The sequence below is a fragment of the Macaca thibetana genome, chromosome 4, assembly GCF_024542745.1.
Source record: "Macaca thibetana thibetana isolate TM-01 chromosome 4, ASM2454274v1, whole genome shotgun sequence".
In the NCBI taxonomy this organism is placed as follows: Eukaryota; Metazoa; Chordata; class Mammalia; order Primates; family Cercopithecidae; genus Macaca; species Macaca thibetana.
In genome coordinates, this window is record NC_065581.1 from 55,112,283 (window position 1) to 55,130,841 (window position 18,559).

The 18,559-nt window shown below is 35.3% G+C and overlaps 1 protein-coding gene across 7 annotated transcripts in view; it reads left to right on the forward strand.

The window, feature by feature from the left end:
• The window catches only part of TINAG (tubulointerstitial nephritis antigen), an 85,538-nt gene extending 70,872 nt beyond the window's left edge, over window positions 1-14,666 (forward strand). For 3 of the 7 annotated variants that reach the window (XM_050789567.1, XM_050789564.1, XM_050789562.1), the window contains 2 exons: window positions 3,032-3,077; window positions 12,431-14,666. In XM_050789567.1, coding sequence (XP_050645524.1) covers window positions 3,032-3,077; window positions 12,431-12,565 — 181 coding nt within the window. In that variant the 3' untranslated portion in view covers window positions 12,566-14,666. Of the gene's footprint in view, window positions 1-3,031; window positions 3,078-8,555; window positions 12,382-12,430 lie in introns of those variants that run through there. The other 4 variants (XM_050789565.1, XM_050789566.1, XM_050789561.1 and 1 more) reach the window with 4 other exon arrangements.
• Window positions 14,667-18,559: the final 3,893 nt, after the last annotated feature.

Genomic DNA, 18,559 nt, shown 5'->3' on the forward strand with positions numbered 1-18,559 from the left:
TGAACGCTGCTATTCTCTCTGGGTTTAGAATGACTGGTGTTTTAAATGAGCATCTTAAAATTGTATATAATAAACACGTTTCTTGAAAAGAAAGTTAGAGCAACTCTAAAGAGCTGAAAGATTTGCAAGGATTGTTGTTGTCTTTTACATCAGTGAAATTATTGCTTGGAAAATTGTAACAAAATATATAGAAACATAATGAAAAATAATGGCAGTTGAACAAAAGTAAAAGTAATAATAGTTCGTACTTCTTGAAAGTTTCCATATTAAGGGATTTTATTTCACTTTTCATTTATTCAGTAATACGAAAATAATAAAAAGTATACACTACATTCTGAAGTTCCTCTTCTCCTTTGTATGACTTTTCTATTTCTTCTTCCTCCCATGCACCATCCTCAACGCACTGAGCTCAAGAAGTCTGAAAGATCTTATAAAGTAGGAAGGAAACTTTTATCACTTTGCTCTATCCTCTTTTTAAGTATTCTTAAAATGTTTTATAGAATATACAAACTTTTTATAAAATAGCTCTTTGAGGTTTTAATGACAAGCCTGACTTGCCCTTTTCCCATCTCCAACCTCAGCTGAGTCCAGTGTAGTAGTTGAGCTTGGACAGACCCAAGGGAGAGAGAACAAATTATACTCACTTGCTACTTGTCTGTTTTGTTCAGGGCTTCGTTACTAAGTCCAGCTTATCATGCCTGAATCCTTCCTTCTTGATTGGGAATTCTTTCGTAGGAGGCTCCACGGTGGCTTGAGCAGGACTGTCTCTACCTTCTCACCATACCTGGTGGGATCTCAGATATTGGGTCCCTCCTGTGCCTCTAATCTTAGAGTTAAATGATCCCTTAGATTCTTCTGATTTAGTCTTGGATTTCGTATTTTGCATGAATAGCTAACATAAATGATAACCAGACGACCCACAAGGAAGTTTGATTGAGTGGTAAAGTCTTTCTGAAATTGTTATGACAGCTTTTATAAATGGGTAGAAAATGAGTGCTTGAAGATATCAGATGTGATCTACTACTTGAAGAAGGTAATGGACTTTGAATATTTTGGGGCACTTAGGAATGGTAAAGTTTTTTCAGTGGTGATGGCTGTTTAAAGAAAAGTTACAAGAACATAAATGCAATTATAAAACTGGAAAATGTCTTTGGAAATTGAACCAGTTTCAACTTACATAGTTAACCACCCAGAATATTTGGAGCACTGTACCCTTGTATGCAGCAGAGAATAAAATGAGACGGCAGTCAGTGCAAATACCACTCCTAGTCTCTATCAGGAACAGGAGAAAGCAAAATTATTCTTTAGTGTTTTTGCACACCCCAAATCACTTTTTCTTCCCTCACCCTCATGCCAAAGGATCCAAATACATTATATGATTATATGATTTGCGTGTGTGTGTGTGTGTGTGTGTGTGTGTGTGTGTGACAAGAGCCCTACCATAAACTTGTCATCTTTAGGCAATACCTCCATGCTGTGATGCCATCATTCTATTCTGTACCCTATTAAAAATAGCCTTCTGCAAACTGACCATGATGGAAATTTGTATCTCTCCTAGGTATGTTTGTTTTGTAATGGTAGACCATAGTTTAGCTTAAAGGAACCCTGCTGTTGGAAGTTTGAATATTAGGTTTAGGTTAATGGGGTAATATGTAGGCAGAATTAATTATGCGCTCATAATTCACCAAATTACATGAAAGTAAGTACAAACTGCAAATGGGGCCTATATGTCTGTAAAAGAAAATCAATATAATGTATTAAGAAGAATGTGAGACTTGGAGTCTTGGCTCAACAATTCCCAGTGTATGATATTGGACAAGTCTCCATTATCTTGGTAAATAAAACAGGTTAATAATACCTACTTCTCTGGATTTAATCATGAAGAAAAATGAAATCATGTAGGTTTAGGTCTTTTATGAGCTGTTAAGTGCTATATTCAGAATGGAGCAGTAGTGGGAATATAAGCTTCTGTATTCATACACACATGTGTTTACAAAAATTCTACGTTAGGCACAAAGCCACTTTATAAAATAATATGTATATATAAATATTTTTACATAAACTCCATCTTCTACAAAAGTGTCTGTGTTTCCATTATGGTTTATAACAGTAGTCCTAGAAATGTTTAGTTTATGCCATTTAAGGTAGAGTGGTAGAATTGTTTGGTAGAGTTTCAAGGGACTAGACATAAAGAGGACAAGTATTTTTATCACTTTATGACTTTTAATTTCTTCTGTAATATGGTTGTACCTTCTTTTTTATTTTTTAAATTTAATCTTAATTTTTCTTTTTTTATTATTATACTTTAAGTACTGGGGTACATGTGCAGAACGTGCAGGTTTGTTACATAGGTATACACATGCCACGGTGGTTTGCTGCACCCATCAATCAGTTATCTACATTAGGTATTTCTCCTAATGGTATCCCTCCCCTAGCCCCCAACCCTGAACAGACCCTGATGTGTGATGGTCCCTTCCCTGTGTCCATGTGTTCTCGTTGTTCAATTCTCACTTATGACTGAGAACATGTAGTGTTTGGTTTTCTGTTCCTGTGTTAGTTTGCTGAGAATGATGGTTTCCAGCTTCATCCATGTCCCTGCAAAGGACATGAACTCATCTTTTTTTATGGCTGCATAGTATTCTATTGTGTATATGTGTCACATTTTCTTTATCCAGTCTATCATTGATGGGCATTTGAGTTAATTCCAAGTCTTTGAGGATAAGTATTTTTTAAGTTATTTTAAAAATTTTGTATCCCAGTTGCCTTAGTCTTTCTCTCCTGTGATCAATGAGTTTGATTTCAAGCCATTTATATATAGATGAGTCTGTTCTGTGCACATAAATAATGTTATGGTAAAGAAGAAAACTATACAAGCACATTTCTGTAGGGCAATAGTGATATTTCCATTGTGAAACAGGATGGGACAGAGAGAAAACACAAAAGATGTAGGAATGAAAATAATCTGCATTCTCTCAAGAAGCAAACCAAACATTTTAACCATACCAATCTTTATTATTGTTATTAATTGTAGATGGGGCACACTGAGAGGAGCACAAGGGAGGAAAGAAAAATTTTGGGTATGTATCTCTTTCCAGTTGAATTCTTGCTCTGAAGTGAATATGTTTGAATCTTCTGTTCCTCTGCCTGCTTTGTATTATTTAGTCACATCCTCGGTTGTGTAATAGTGTTGATAACATCAGTGTTTTCACCAGCACAAAACTCATTATAAACATTTATATTGTATTTATAGTTTTCCTCAACTCCTAGTATTTCAAATTGTAAAAGAAAAATCAGTGTTTATTTTTCTTCAAGTTGAGAATCAACAGGGTAACTTTTTGTTCTATTATCTTCTACATTAAACTTAAAGTATTGATTAAACTTCCCTCATATATATTTATATGGCAAGGAACTTGATGCTTTTGTTATGTTAGTATATATATCCTATAGGTTAAGGCTTTTTTTTTTCTTTTTGCCAATTATAACATACACATGTGTCTTTACTCAGAAAGAACCAATATCCAGTCTCAAAATAACAGAAAGTTTCAGGCAAGAAACTATTTGAAGAAGATTGGAACATATTATATCAAATATTCGGTTTATTACAACAAGTTGGTCAATTGTCCAAAGTCCTAATATTATGTACCTTTTTATACAGATAGAATAAAGTCTAGATGGTAATGCTTACCATGGAATTTAAATTTAAATGTACACACTAGAGGGCATATTTTGGCTTACAAAACACTAGGTGCTAGAACTTGTACTCATCAGAATGACTCTTGGTATATTTTTTCATAAGGCACTCACAGAATTCAATCACCCAATTGTGTGTTCATACCTTATATTTGTGTTGTTGATATATGGAGGTATTATGCTTTTAAGTAGAAGGGTTCTTCTTTATAGTTAAACTGAGCTTTTAAAAATTAATTTTTCTCATTAAAATAAAATAATGAGTAGCCAACAATCAACATTAATGTCCAATAGTTAAAATAAATAAGTTATATACTAGGATATGTTATTTGAATACCTATTATTAAGTTGCTGCATAGGATTTTTATTAAATAAATTTGAACAGTTATTTAATCTCATAACAATGTAATATTTAGAGACAAAACCAAGTTCTTTGATTAATGTATTTAACTCACAACAGTTCTTAGCATATAGCACTTGATGGCCATTTGCTGAGTGAATATGAATGAATGTGCAGAGGAAAACATTTTATGACCCTTTCATCCTCAACCTGATCATTCCCACCCTAGAGCCATACCTCTAGGTAGTGTACATGTGTACACACACACACACTCACTAAGTATGATTATGTACTCACTCATTTTCATATATTTAACACATACATGCACACTATCCCTTTTAAGTACATTGTTGTACTTACTGTCAATTCTGAATTTACTACTTATCAAACATCTTCAAAGAAAATTTTATTTCATGGGGCTAGGGGTAAGATTTCTTTCTGCTATGATTTGTTTGATAAACTGTTGAATGTGAGCAGTAGAAATACAATAATCAGACTAAAATTTATAATATTTTGCACATTAATTGAAGCTTTTTCTCTACTACACTGTGTTCTCCTCATGAGTCTGGATCATATTTGACTTATTTACCAATGTATGTCAAGGGTAAAGTATTGTGATTGGTACATAGTGAGAATATAAACAATACTCACTGAATGAGCAAATGAATAACTTTATGCATTCAGGAAAAACTAATCAAGTAATTAAAATAATTTTATTTTTTATAAAACATACTAGTGGTTTAATTAAAATATGAAATATTTAAGTACTGTTGTACCGTTTTGTAAAGAATTGTGAAAGGTCTGAGATATTATCCCACAGATATAGATGATATAGATATAGTTATAGATATAGACGTAGCTAGAGATATAACACCTGGGTCAGAAGTAAAGAGTTCTTAACAGATACTCATAACTAGATCGACAACCAGAGTAATATAGCAGCATGCATCCCCCACACCTTAGTCCTACAGTGATGTGATAAGAGTCAATAAAATTTGTCTACACAGGTAGCAGTTTATATCTCATAAATGAGGGACAAGGAACAATAGATTTTCTCCATTTGTTTACAGGAGAGAGTCAAGCAGTTTCCTCCTTTCCCAACAGGAAGGAAAAATCTTTCATTCCATTATGATGAGTTGAAGAGGATCCTATGTTCTCACTATAAACTTTAGGAACATAAACATATCTTTCCAAGGGCCAGATTAACAGCAGATAAAGTCTCCAGATGATGGGCTGCATATCTTTTGAGATGTAAATACCGAAGGAGATAACATCCCCATACTTCTGCCACCTTAGAACTTACTTTAGGACCTTGTCTCTGCTCTCTTTGAACCTCTAGAAGAGATAAGAGAAGTTTTGTTATCCCTTCAGATCAGATCATTAAACTAAATGAACGGCTACATATCTAATTCTCAAGGTATGAGAAGAGTAGAATATTTTTAGGAGAAGTGAAAGAAAACATTCCCTATCTTTATATTATATACAATGTTTTGTGGGTCAGGGAAGCAGAAACTTTATTCAAGAGCACTGAGAAATCTAGGAAAGTTTTATTTCTTCACAATTATATATGGATGTTTCAAAGTATTTACAAATAGTCCTATGACATAAATCTATTTTTATAATAAAAATATTGGATGTCTTTCACTACTAAGTAAAATATAATACATAGCAGCAAGCCACAGATTCTACTACATAAGTAGAAAATATCAAGATTTTTCCAAAATTTTGTTTTTAAAAAAATGAGAGTGCTAAATCTGGAGAAAATTTTTTGGCCTAGGAGTGTTTGGTAGGTTTGGGCATAAAGTGAGGACTGGGTTTGTAATAGGCATGCTATGATTTGTTTGAGTTAAATGAGACAAGTGAAGCACAAAGATGTGACCAGCAACCAAGGGAAAAATATTATCAATAGAAGCAATAGATGATACTTTAGATGCAGGCTTTAAAATAACCATTATTTTAAAAAATTAAGAAAAATCTAGATGGAGAGTTTCAATCTATAATTAGTTCAACCATTGTGAAAGAGTGTGGCAATTCCTCAAGAATCTAGAACCAGAAATAACATTTGACCCAGCAATCTCATTACTGGGTATACACCCAAAGGATTATAAATCATTTCACTATAAAGACACATGCACACACAGGTTTATTGCAGCACTGTCCACAATAGCGAACACTTGGAACCAATCCATATGCTCATCAATGATAGACTGGATAAAGAAAATGTGGCACATATGTACTATAGAATACTATGCAGCCATAAAAAAAATGAGTTTATGTACTTGGCAGGGACATGAATGAAGCTGGAAACCATCATTCTCAGCAAACTAACACAGGAACAGAAAAACAAACACTGCATGTTCTCACTCATAAGTGAGAGTTGAACAATGAGAACACATGGACACAGGGAGGGGAATATCACACACTGAGGTCTGTTCGGGGGTGGGGGACTAGGAGAGGGATAGCATTAGGAGAAATACCTAATGTAGATGACGGTCGACGGGTGCAGCCAACCACCGTGGCACGTGTATACCTATGTAACAAACTTGTACGTTCTGCACATGTATCCCAGAACTGAAATTATAATAAAAAATGAGTTCCTGAATTCATGAATGCAAACATGGCAAGAAAATCACACTCAAACATTTCATGATCAAACAGCTGAAGATAAAAAAAATATAAATTTAAAAACAGGCACTATTTAAAATGACACATTACTCTCAAGAAAAGCAGCACTGACTGACAGCTGGCATTTCAACAACAACAATATAAAAGGAAAGTAGAAGACTACAAAATGGCATTGTTAAAGTGCTGGATAAAATAATAATATTGATAATGATGATGAAGATAACGTGCCAACATGGAATTTTATGCATGGTGACATTTTTCTTCAAAATAAATACAAAATTAAGACTTTTTAGACAAACAGAAGCTCAAATAACACAGTTTCAAAAAAACATACACCAAAAGTTACAGAAAAAAAGTAGGCAAATACTTAAACATGTCTCGGTATCTCATAGAAATAGCAGCTAAAAATAAGTAAAGGTATGAAAGATTGAAAAAAACTATTAGCCAGCTTTATGTCATTGAAATTCATAGATTATTACATATAAATATTCATGAATATACATTCTTTTTAAGTACACATGAAATTATTTGCCAATATTGACCACATACTGGTCCATAGCGCACATTCAATAAATTTAAATAATTGAAATTGTACAGAATATACTACAATGAAACTTTTGTTATTAGGTAAAGCGGCACTGAATGTAATAGTAAATGCATGCATTGAAAAAGAAGAAAGGTTGAAATTGATGCACGTATTTTTTAAAATGTTGAAAAGAATAAATCAATAAGCTGAAAAATTTAAACCAAAGATAAAATGAAAGAAATAATAAACAGAAGAGCAAAAAAAAAAAAAAGTAAAAGAAAACAGACATATTATAATATATGAAAATCAACAAAACAAAGAGTTGATTCTTTGCAAAGAAAGATTAAATGTCTAGGAAGACCGAAAAAGAAACGAGGAGAGACAAATTACTATAGAAATGAAAAAAGAGAACGTTGCTGCAGATTCAATAGATATTAAGTAGGTAATAAGAGGATATTATTAAAAAGTTATACCATTATAATTGAAAATATAGATGAAATTGATAAATTTATCAGAAAACAAAACTTATCAAAAACCCACACAGTATGAAAATATCCTAAACAGTTATGGAGCAATTTGAAAAATAATTGAACCTATTTAAATTATTCTCACAGAGGAACTCAGGCTCAAAAGGCTTCACTGGTGAATTTTTCCAAACATTTAAGGAATAAATGAAACGAATTTTACAACAAATCCTTTCAGGTAATAGGAATTAAGGAACAGTTACTTCCAAACTCATTTTATGAAGCGGTAACACCAATACCAAAACTTGTTTGAGACGAGACAAAAAAGAAAAATTATAGGCTAATATCTCTCATGAGCATAAAATTCCAAACAAAATATTACAATTAAGAAATATATAAAAGGTTTCCAGCTGCATCCATGTCCCATCATTCTTAGCAAACTATCACAAGAACAGAAAACCAAACACCGCATGTTCTCACTCATAGGTGGGAACTGAACAATGAGATCACTCGGACTCAGGAAGGGGAACATCACACACCGGGGCCTATCATGGGGAGGGGGGAGGGGGGGGGGGGGAGGGATTGCATTGGGAGTTATACCTGATGTAAATGACGAGTTGATGGGTGCAGCACACCAACAAGGCACAAGTATACATATGTAACAAACCTGCACGTTATGCACATGTACCCTACAACTTAAAGTATAATAATAATAAATAAATTAAAAAAAAAAAAGAAATATATAAAAGGGATAACACTCCATAAGTGAAACTTACATTAGGAATGCAAGGTTGGTTTCAAGTACTAAAATCAACCAATATAGTTCATCAAATTATGAGAGTTAAGGAGAAAAAAACACATGAATTTTTTTTTTTTTTTTTTTTTTTTTTTTTTTTTTTTTTTTTTTTTTTAGACGGAGCTCCCTCTGTTGCCCAGGCTGGAGTGCAGTGGCGTGATCTCGGCTTACTGCATCCTCTGCCTCCCGGGTTCAAGCAGTTCTCCCTACCTCAGCCTCCCGAGTGGCTGGGAATACAGACACCTGCCACCACACCTGGCTAATTTTTGTATTTTTGGTAGAGACTGATTTCACCATGTTGTCCAGGCTGGTCTTAAACTCCTGACTTCCGGTGATCCACCCACCTCTGCCTCGCAAAGTGCTGGGATTACAGACTTGAGCCACCGAACCCGGCTTGAATATCTTAATTGGTGCAGAAAATGCATTGATAAAATTCAGCACTTAACTGTTCTATTAATGTGTAACAAACTATCACAGATTTAGCAGATTGAAACAACATACATTTATTATCGCATTGTTTCTGTGGGTCAGAAATCTAGCGAACCCAGCTGGATCCTCTCCTCATGATCTCACAAGGATGCCATCAAAGTGTTGTCTGAGTTGTGTTCCTTTCTGGAGCTTACGACCCTCTTCTAGGCTCACGTGGTTGTTGGTAGACTTGTTTTTTTGGTTGTAGGTCCAAGTCCCCGTTTTCTTGCTGACTGAGGATATTCTCAGATCTTAGACGATGCCTGAAATTCCATCCATGTGGCTCCCTCACACAGTTTTACAGATCCTCTCTCAACAGAGTACCTTACATCTTCAAGACCATTAGGGAAAACAAAATTTCTGACTTCTAAATCTGCTTTTAAGGGGCTCCGTGAGCCATATTTGGTTCAGGAGCCATGGTTTACCAATGCATAGGTCACAGAAACTTTATATACATATGAAAAAAAAAACAAAAAACAAAACCCTAGATCCCTTTGTTACTAAATACAGACAAAAACAATTTGAGATGGAGCAGAGACCTAAATGTCATTGCAAAATAATACAGTTTCTCAAAGAAAACATAGACAAATACGTTTTGTGATATCCATTAGAAAACGCTTTCTTAAATCGGGCACAAAGTCAACTTTTTAAGAATAAATTATCAGACTACATTAAAATAAGAACAACTATTTAAAAGACAGTGATATCTATTAGAAAACTCTTTCTTAAATCGGGCACAAAATCAACTTTTTAAGAATGAATTATCAGACTACATTAAAATAAGAACAACTATTTAAAAGACAGTATTATAAGAAAAAGAAAAATGTATCTATAACTATGTATCTGGAAAGGTATCTGACAAGTCCTCACATATATAATACATAGACATTCTTACAAATATATAGGAAGACCAAGGTAACTCAATAAAACAAAACTCTTAAACAGAAACTTCAGAAAAAGGGGATATCCAAATGGCCTGAACAGCCATGTGAAAAGGTGGTCAATGTTACTAATTATCAAGGAAATGCAAATTAAGACCACAATGAAATATCACTTCATATACACTAAGTGAGCTAAAATTAAAAGGATTGATAATATCCAGCATAGATGAAGATTTGGAATAAATAGAATCTTACACTACTGATAGATGTGTAAATGGAGCAGCTACTTATGTTCATCATGTTTATCACCAGGAGAGTGAATAAACTGTGGTATAATCACACAATGAAAATAAACAGTAATAAGATGAATTAATTTCTTACATATGCCAAACATAGATGAATCCCAGAAACATTATTTTGAGCTAAAAAAAAGTCAACCTCAATATATTTTGCATTATTCCATTGTTGTAAAGATCAATTATAGGAAAAGCTGATGGGGAGGGGAGGGTGGATGGATGTTGACAGGAAGGCAACATGGTGGACCTTCTGGGGTGCTATAAATGGTTAATATCTTAATCTAAGTGGAGACTACATGAACATAAACTTCATCAACACATTTATAAATTTACTAAATTGTATACTTAAGATTAATACACTTTACACATGTGACTGTATCATGTATGTCAATACAAAAGATAAAAAGTTAAATCTTTAGAAATTTTCTCCCCTGCATTGCAATCATTTCCTTTATAATGAAATACAAACAAATGTAGGCATTTGGAAGAAACAAACAAAATAAATGCTGAAATAGAAGAAATGAGAGTAGGAAGATGCAAACCTATGGTTGGCTCTCATTAGCACATAAATTCATATTTGCTTATATAATCTTTATATACCTTTCCTGTATTTACCAAGAATGTAATTATGAAATTTTGGATAGTAATAATCTTCAGATATTCCAATGAGAATGGGTACGGTGTTATATATCATATTTGCAAGAATTTGCAAATATTACTATTCCTAGCCATTTGTTAGGTTGTGACTAATTTTATTTGATATATAGATATAGATAAATGAACTGACTAAAAAATATGAAAATTGGCATTTAGTGTATTTCACTGGTGCTAGAACTCTCACGCACATTGATGCTGTTTCCGTCTCAGCTATTCAAAGTCCATTTCATCTTTGAAATAATAAATTGAATTTATAATTTTAGACATAGTTTTGAGAGTGCTCCTTTAAACTGTCAGGGTTGATTAAGGAGGCCAAGAGCCAAATCTTAAAAAGAAATGCTGATAAAAATTGACTATTTCTTAAGGTTGATGTCATGACAATTTCTGATGCTGAGTCAATCTGCCCCTCTCTTACATTGTAGAAAACAGTGAAAGCTCAATTCGACACCTTATGCCTTGAGAATATTTTCTTAGTCCCAGTGTAAGGTAAATGGGAAGTGAATGTGAGAGCTGTTGAGATGAAGCCGCTAATTTACTGGGCTTTTCTGCTGCATTTAGTTGTGGAACTAACTCCCTTCTGTGTGTCCTTTGGCCTTCATGATATTTTCCATGTACTCCATTGATATTTTAGCTCCATCACACACTTATTCATTCAAGCTTTTAAACCAGGAGTCATTTTGGACTTACTCCAACCATTCTGCATTTTAGAAAGAGGAATTTAAAAACAAATCTAATTCCTGTTGATTTTACTTTCTGAAGATTTCTCAAGTATTTTATTTTCCCTTATCCAGTTGAATTATTACAGGAGTCTACTAGCTAGTCACTCTGCCTCTTGTCTCTACCCTCCTAAATCTATCCACTTCATATCATATAGGATAATCTAATCACAGCATGAATTTGCCCACCTTTCTTTCCTGCTGGAATCAACTCAATGGCTTGTCATCATCTTTCCTATTATTGTCTCATTATGGATGTTCTTTCCTCCCCTTCCAGCCTCATAACCTACCATTCTGCTTCTGTCTCATGATCTAATTATAACAATTTTATTGCTTCATTTCACTACTTCATGCTATTTCATGCTTTGGTGTTTATGATTTTACTGTTTCCCTTTACTTGAATCTCCCTTCCTCCTTTTATATCTGGTGAATTTATTTTCAGGCTTTAATATGCATCCCATGTGACACTGCTTCAACAATGTCTTCCCTGACCCATCCAAGTAAATGAGATGCCCTTTGTCTGACCTCAAAAATACCCTGTACCTATTTCCATCTTAGCACTTGCCTTATGTTGGTCATTCTTTATTAGATTAGAAACTTTCTGAACATAAGTTAACGTGTTATTTATCTTTGGTCTTCCAGCACCTAGCACAGGCTGTTGTTCACATAGTAGACACTCTATAACTGCAGCTTGCATGATATCTTCTGATGTGGCATTTCAAAAGCTCATGCATATGTTACCTTAGTACTCTGGGAAACTCAGAAGAGTCATATCAATTCTGGCTATTGCCAACATGCCTGCATATTAGTGTAACTGACACATAATACAACCATTATTTAAAAGTAGGTAGGTTCTTGATAATTATAGTCTATGATAAATCAAAGACATTTAAAGTTACAAATGGGTTTCCAATGGCTTTTTTTTTTTAATACCTAAGTATGTTTCTCAACTTTTTTTGTTTGCTTTTCTGCAGATTGCTGCCAATTCCTGGGGAAAGTCATGGGGAGAGAATGGCTATTTCAGAATTCTTCGAGGAGTAAATGAGTCTGACATTGAAAAGTTGATTATCGCAGCTTGGGGCCAACTGACAAGTTCCGATGAACCATAACGTATCATTAAATTTCCATAAGGCCATGCCTTTAAGTAACCCCCTAAATTGAAGTTTAGCAATATGACATTCTTAGTGACAATGGAATCTTTGTCTCTTCACCGTGTTAACATAATCTATCTATTTTATTATTTCCCCCCCGGTCTATGCTTCTGCTTCCTTCATATTACTGAGCATACAAAACACCAATAAAGGACAGCAGAGTGCCTAAGTGCCTTTAAAGTTCCCAGGTTGCCTCATTTTTCTGTCATGATGGTGTCCCTTTTGCCTTTAATTGTTCACAAACAGTGTGATGGCATCTGCCTTAACAGTTTTTAGCACTCATTTGTAGAAATGGTGTGGTTTCTCTCTTTGATCAATGAGGATCTTAGACAACAAAAAGCAAATTAGAATTTCAGCAATTTGCCATCTTTATAACTTTCTTTTCATCCAAATAACACTTTCTTAGTTCAAGCCTTGCTTATGTTTTGCTTAAGCAGTGGAAATAGATTATAAGTTGTTTATCTCAATAACTTAACATTTTGTTTCCTCTCATTTGCCTAAACCTACCTTGTAATGTATTCACAAAATGAAAAGCAACTCTCCACAGGAAATAACTACTCTCTGCTGTACTCTGCAATGGCCTGTGAGGTGGAGATGTTAAGTAATGGAAAAGCTTGGAGGCTAACAATAGAAGTACAGTTCTGACATACACACAGCCCTGTTTTGGGAAGCTGGAATATTTTATGTAAAGTCTATTAATATCAGCTGCAAAACAGTATTTGGAAAGATAACAAAAGATTTACCACCCCAAAACAGCAACATGATGCCATGATTCAGAAAGAATGTATATACACTTTTATCATAAATATACTTTTATCACAGTTTACAGCTTGAAATTCTAAAAAGTAAGCTAAATTGGCACTCATTTGCATGTAATTTTTAGTTCTGTATAGTCAGAGAAACAAAAATAGCATCATAGCAATGGTTGAGAAAGGAGATAATCTTTTAATAACTCACTGACATCTTAAATGGAAAACTAATAAACCCAGAAGCAAAGCTGATCAGTAAGTGAACACAATTGATTATAATTACAATGGTGGGCTCTCCATGGCCTGAATTTCTGGTCACTATCATCTTAATTTTGATCATTAGGATATTTGTTCTGTTATTGTGTCCAAAGATACCCTGATTAGAGAAGCTAGACATGATGAAAATGTGAGGGAACGGAGCACAGAAAGGTGAAGTGTTGTTGCAATTGTTGATTTCTTCATTAATCACTGTAGCTTTATCAGAAGCAGCCTTTAGTCACTTGGTTCTCCCCTAGAAAATATGCATGAGGGTGAGTCACCTTGTTGGGATTGGCTGACATTTCCCCAAAGAGTTGAGAAATAATTTGTTTTTTTCTCTGTTTGGGGTCCTCTAGAAGCAGCCCATAAGACAAAGTTTTGAGCATGAACAATTTGTTTAGGCCATGGAGAGAACACTGAGAAGGCAGTGAGGAATGATATGGGCTAGTGATGGTGGACAGTAAAGGGTATATTGACCTAGTTCTTATCCCACTGAGGACTCTTTCTACATTCTTCAGATCCATAACACCTGAGGAAAGAAGTGTTCTTTGGTTGAGGACTGTTCCTGGGGTCCATGGATTCCTTGTTCTTTCTAGTCTGGCAAAAGAGGGGGAATAACAGGTTCCAGTGTCAGAAAAAACTCACAAGCAAAGAAAGGCAGGTTCTGGTAGCTTGATGTCCACTGAAATGGTACAGGTGAGGTAATGTGGGCAGGGCACCAACAGTGTCTATAGTGGATGTTAAAATACTTTTAAAACGCTTTTAATGTTGAAGACTGCTGAAGTAATAAATTCTAATGCGCTAAAATGCCAGATGACTAACATGCCTATAAAAAACATGGGATTACGTTGGTGCCCTTTCACCTTTGTTGTGCAAATGGATGATAGATATTGGAATTAATTTTTCACTTTGTGGTTTGTGAGCTTAGGTTCTGCTGTTTCAAAAAGTCCTGACTCTCTAATGACACCAAATGGTGAGGAAATTAAATCCAAAGGGAAAGAAAAAAGAAAAAGAAAATACCACCTTAGTAAGACCCATAGGAAAGCACACAGTGTGTTCATCTAGCAATTACAGACCTAAAGAAGATATAGAAACTAGTTGGGACGGAAGTATATCAATGGAATAGGGAAAATATTATTATTGAGGTTTGTTGAATCAGTGTCTTCCCTTGAATAGTGTTACCATTTTTACAACTTTAAAGAGCTTGTTTAGTTTTACTTATTATTCAAGGGCTTCAAGTCAACTTTCAGAAACTAATGATTAGTATATTCCTTGCCCGACCCTAGGGATTGAGTAAACATTTGCAGAATTAATTTAACTGATGCCCAGATGGTTTCCTCCCACAAACTGAAGTATGAAAAACCTTGAAGGGTGTATGGCCTCCTCTATTTCATGACGTTTGTATGATCTCATTTTATTCTAAATAACAAATAAGCTTCCCCAGTTTTTTTAAAATGAATAATCAAAAATTATCTTAAAAATACATAAAATGCAATGAAGTTTATTAGCTGGGGTTCAATCATTAGAAAGGAAACTTCTGTAAGTGTTTTGAACAGAAGGAATGTAGTGAAAGAAATTGCTTACCTAGGCAGTGGGGAATCTGGGGGGCAATGGGGAATGGTGAGCCAACCCAGAGCTGAGCAACAGTAGAAAGCTGCCATCACCTCTAGACTGAGGGACAAAACAAATTCAAAGGTCTGTAACTGGAATCTAGGGGCTGGTGTTATCCCACCAGTAGCTATAAGCATGACTGATGGAAACTGGAGCCATGAAAAGACATGGCGCTGCCAAATTTGCCAGCTGAAGCAGAGAGGAAGTTGGAGAAACGTTGTGGCCTCCCCCTCTCTCATGCCGTCCAAATGCTCATCAATACTTCTCATTGGCTGACTCAGCTGAAAGACAACTGGTATCAGAGGTTCTAAAACTGAGCTGTCAGGGTCAACTCCAACCCTTTACCAGATACACGGGAAAATAGGATAAGGGTGAGGTATAAAGTAAAGGGTAAATGTAGAAAATGAATTTTTGACTCATCTCATGTAGATATTGGAAATTAAAGATTACAAAAAAGAATATTCTATCAAAAGTTGCTTTATAAATAATAGTTTATGGACTTGGCCCCTTAGTTAATGCATATGTCTTAAGTAATATAATGCTTGCTATTACGCATCTCGTTTGGTTAATCTCTCTTGATTTATAGATAATATATCAATCTATGCAAGAAAAGGTATTTTTCCACTTTCTTCACAATAGTTCATCGAGATCTGTCTGAAGTTTACTATCATTGTGAAGTGGCTACGTTGTCTGGGGTAAATACCTGGGGTTTGTTGTCTCGCACTAAGAAAAGTTAGGACATAGACACACATATGAGAAGTTTAAAAGCAGAGGTTTACCAGGCAGAAAAAAGAGAAAGGAGAACAGCGCTCTCTCTGGTGAGAGACGGTGGCTTCCGAAAGGGAAAAGGTCAGCAGGTGGCAGAGTTTTTCACCAGATTTTACAGTCAGGCTTGAGGAGACGGTTTCTGATTTACATAGGGCCTACATATTGGTTTGATCAGGTGTAACGTTTATATAGCATGTGCTGAAGGCTGGCCACCCCATCCTATTTTTTTTTTTTTTTTTTTTTTTTTTCCAGACAGAGTCTTGCTCTGTCTCCCAGGCTGGAGTGCAATGGTGCAATCTTGGCTCACTGCAACCTCCCCCTCCTGGGTTCAAGTGATTCTCCTTCCTCAGTCTCCTGAGTAGCTGGGATTACAGGTGCATACACATGGCTGATAAGAGGGAAAGATGGAGCCATTTTGAACATGATTGGCACAACATCTATGTCTGGAACTCGATTTTATAGGCTGCTCTTTGTTAGAAAGGAAAGTGATTTGGGGCTGCTTTTCATTTAAAGGAAAACCTTACTGAGGACTTCCGTATCCTCACTATGTGCGTAAGTAATTTCTTCTTAACTCCTACATCAATTGCCTATCAAAACAATTATGATAATCTCATCTCAGGACATTTATTTTTCCTTGGGTGGAAGTTGATTTAATTTCAAAGGGAAAAAAGGGAAGGAAAAGAGAGTAGTATCTCACAAACGACCATTTTATGAAATGTGTCAAGAGAGAAGAGCATTAATACCTCAGGTGTCACCATATCAGAAAGGAGACTTCTAAACAACACACAGACATTTCTTTCCCAGAGACGTCAATGAGAAAGGAAAAAAGTATCAGCCCAACACTGTCAAGAATGGAAGATTGAATGAAGGGAAAAGGCTTCTCCATTTCTAGCCAAGAATACTATTGTGATTATTTTGATATTATATGTGATAGAAATGTTTAAAAAGTAATTGATAGGTAAATTCAATAGAGTGAGATTTCTCCTCAAAGACATCACCAGTAAGAGCCCCATTAGTTAGAAAAAAATGGCAAAAACTCTCACCTCTCTATACATCTCCTCTGTATAACCTCCACCCTCTGGCAAGCAGTTTAGCTCCATGCTTCCCAAGTTATTCCGTGAAAGACTTGTTGATATGATTAGGCTCTGTGTCCCCACCCAAATCACATCTTGAATTTTAATCCCCATAACTCCCATGTGTCAAGGGTGAGACCAGGTGGAGGTAGCTGAATCATGGAGGTGGTTTCCCCCATGCTATTTTATCGTGAGTTCTCAGGAGATCTGATGGTTTTATAGGGTGCTCTCCCCACTTTGCTTGGCACCTCTCCTTCTTGCCATCTTGTGAGGAAGGTGCCCTGCTTTCCCTTCACCTTCTGCCATGATTTCAAGTTTCCTGAGGCCTCCCCAGCCATATGGAACTGTGAGTCAATTAAACCTCTTTCCTTTATAAATTACCCAGTCCCTGCCAGTTCTTTATGAGCAGTATGAAAACAGACTAATACACTTGTCTTCTGAGATCATAAGGGGAAAAATGTCTAGTTATATTGAATTTAAGCTATACATGTTGTATTGTATTCTCTACTTGAAAGATGCACAGTTCACAGGTAGGCTGTTGGGAAATTCGGCAAGTCTAGCACGGCTGGATTTCAGTCCTCACTCACATCAACCATGCATCCTTTGTGGTGGTCACCATGTTCAATTATACACAATGGCTCCACATATGACTGCAGACTCTTTTCTCCTAAAAATTCCCATAACATCACACACTATCTAGTCAATATTATTACATGCCTGCAGGGTGTTAGTTACTGTGCTAGATATTTGAAATATAACAGGAGACCCCCAAGGCAGACAATCTCTGCCCTCTCTTAACTCACAAACTACTCTTTTGTAAAACGCATTTTGGGAGATATTGGCCTAGATATAGTTTTAAATAGAAAGTTACATAATGAGCTTTTAGAGAGAAGCTGGAGTACTCTGAGTTTTAATATAGCAGTGTGCATTTATCCTTATCTGTAAATCACCTTTGGTGCCACTATCAGAATGTAACTTTAGGCTGGCTATAACTTAGATCTGAGCCCGTTTGAAGTTTCTTGTGACAGTGCACTGGCTTATAAAGTCAAATGCTGTGCCATGTTAATGCCATGAAAGTATGTGAGAGAACATTTTCCACTTTGTCCCAGGACTCATTTATGTAAATAAGTTATCTCAAGGTTTCAGTCTTTGTTCAACACAGGCTATTGTGAGTAATGATCCCTAACTTGCCAGCTTTTGTTGAGCCATAGCAGATAGGTAAGCCAGCTACAGTTCCATGGATAATCATTTCCATTGGGTCCAATGTCCCTGCCCATTAAATAAGAGGGCAGGAGAAAAATTTGGAGGTGATGGGTAAGTTTATGGTGATGATTTTAGGGGCATATACTTATCTCCAAACTTACCAAGTTGCATACATTATATATGTACAGCTTTGTGTATGTCAATCATACCTCAACAAAGTGGTTTAAAAGGAAAATTCACTTTATTTGTAAAGCTTGTCTTATTATATTAGTGACTGATTGAGAGAGCCT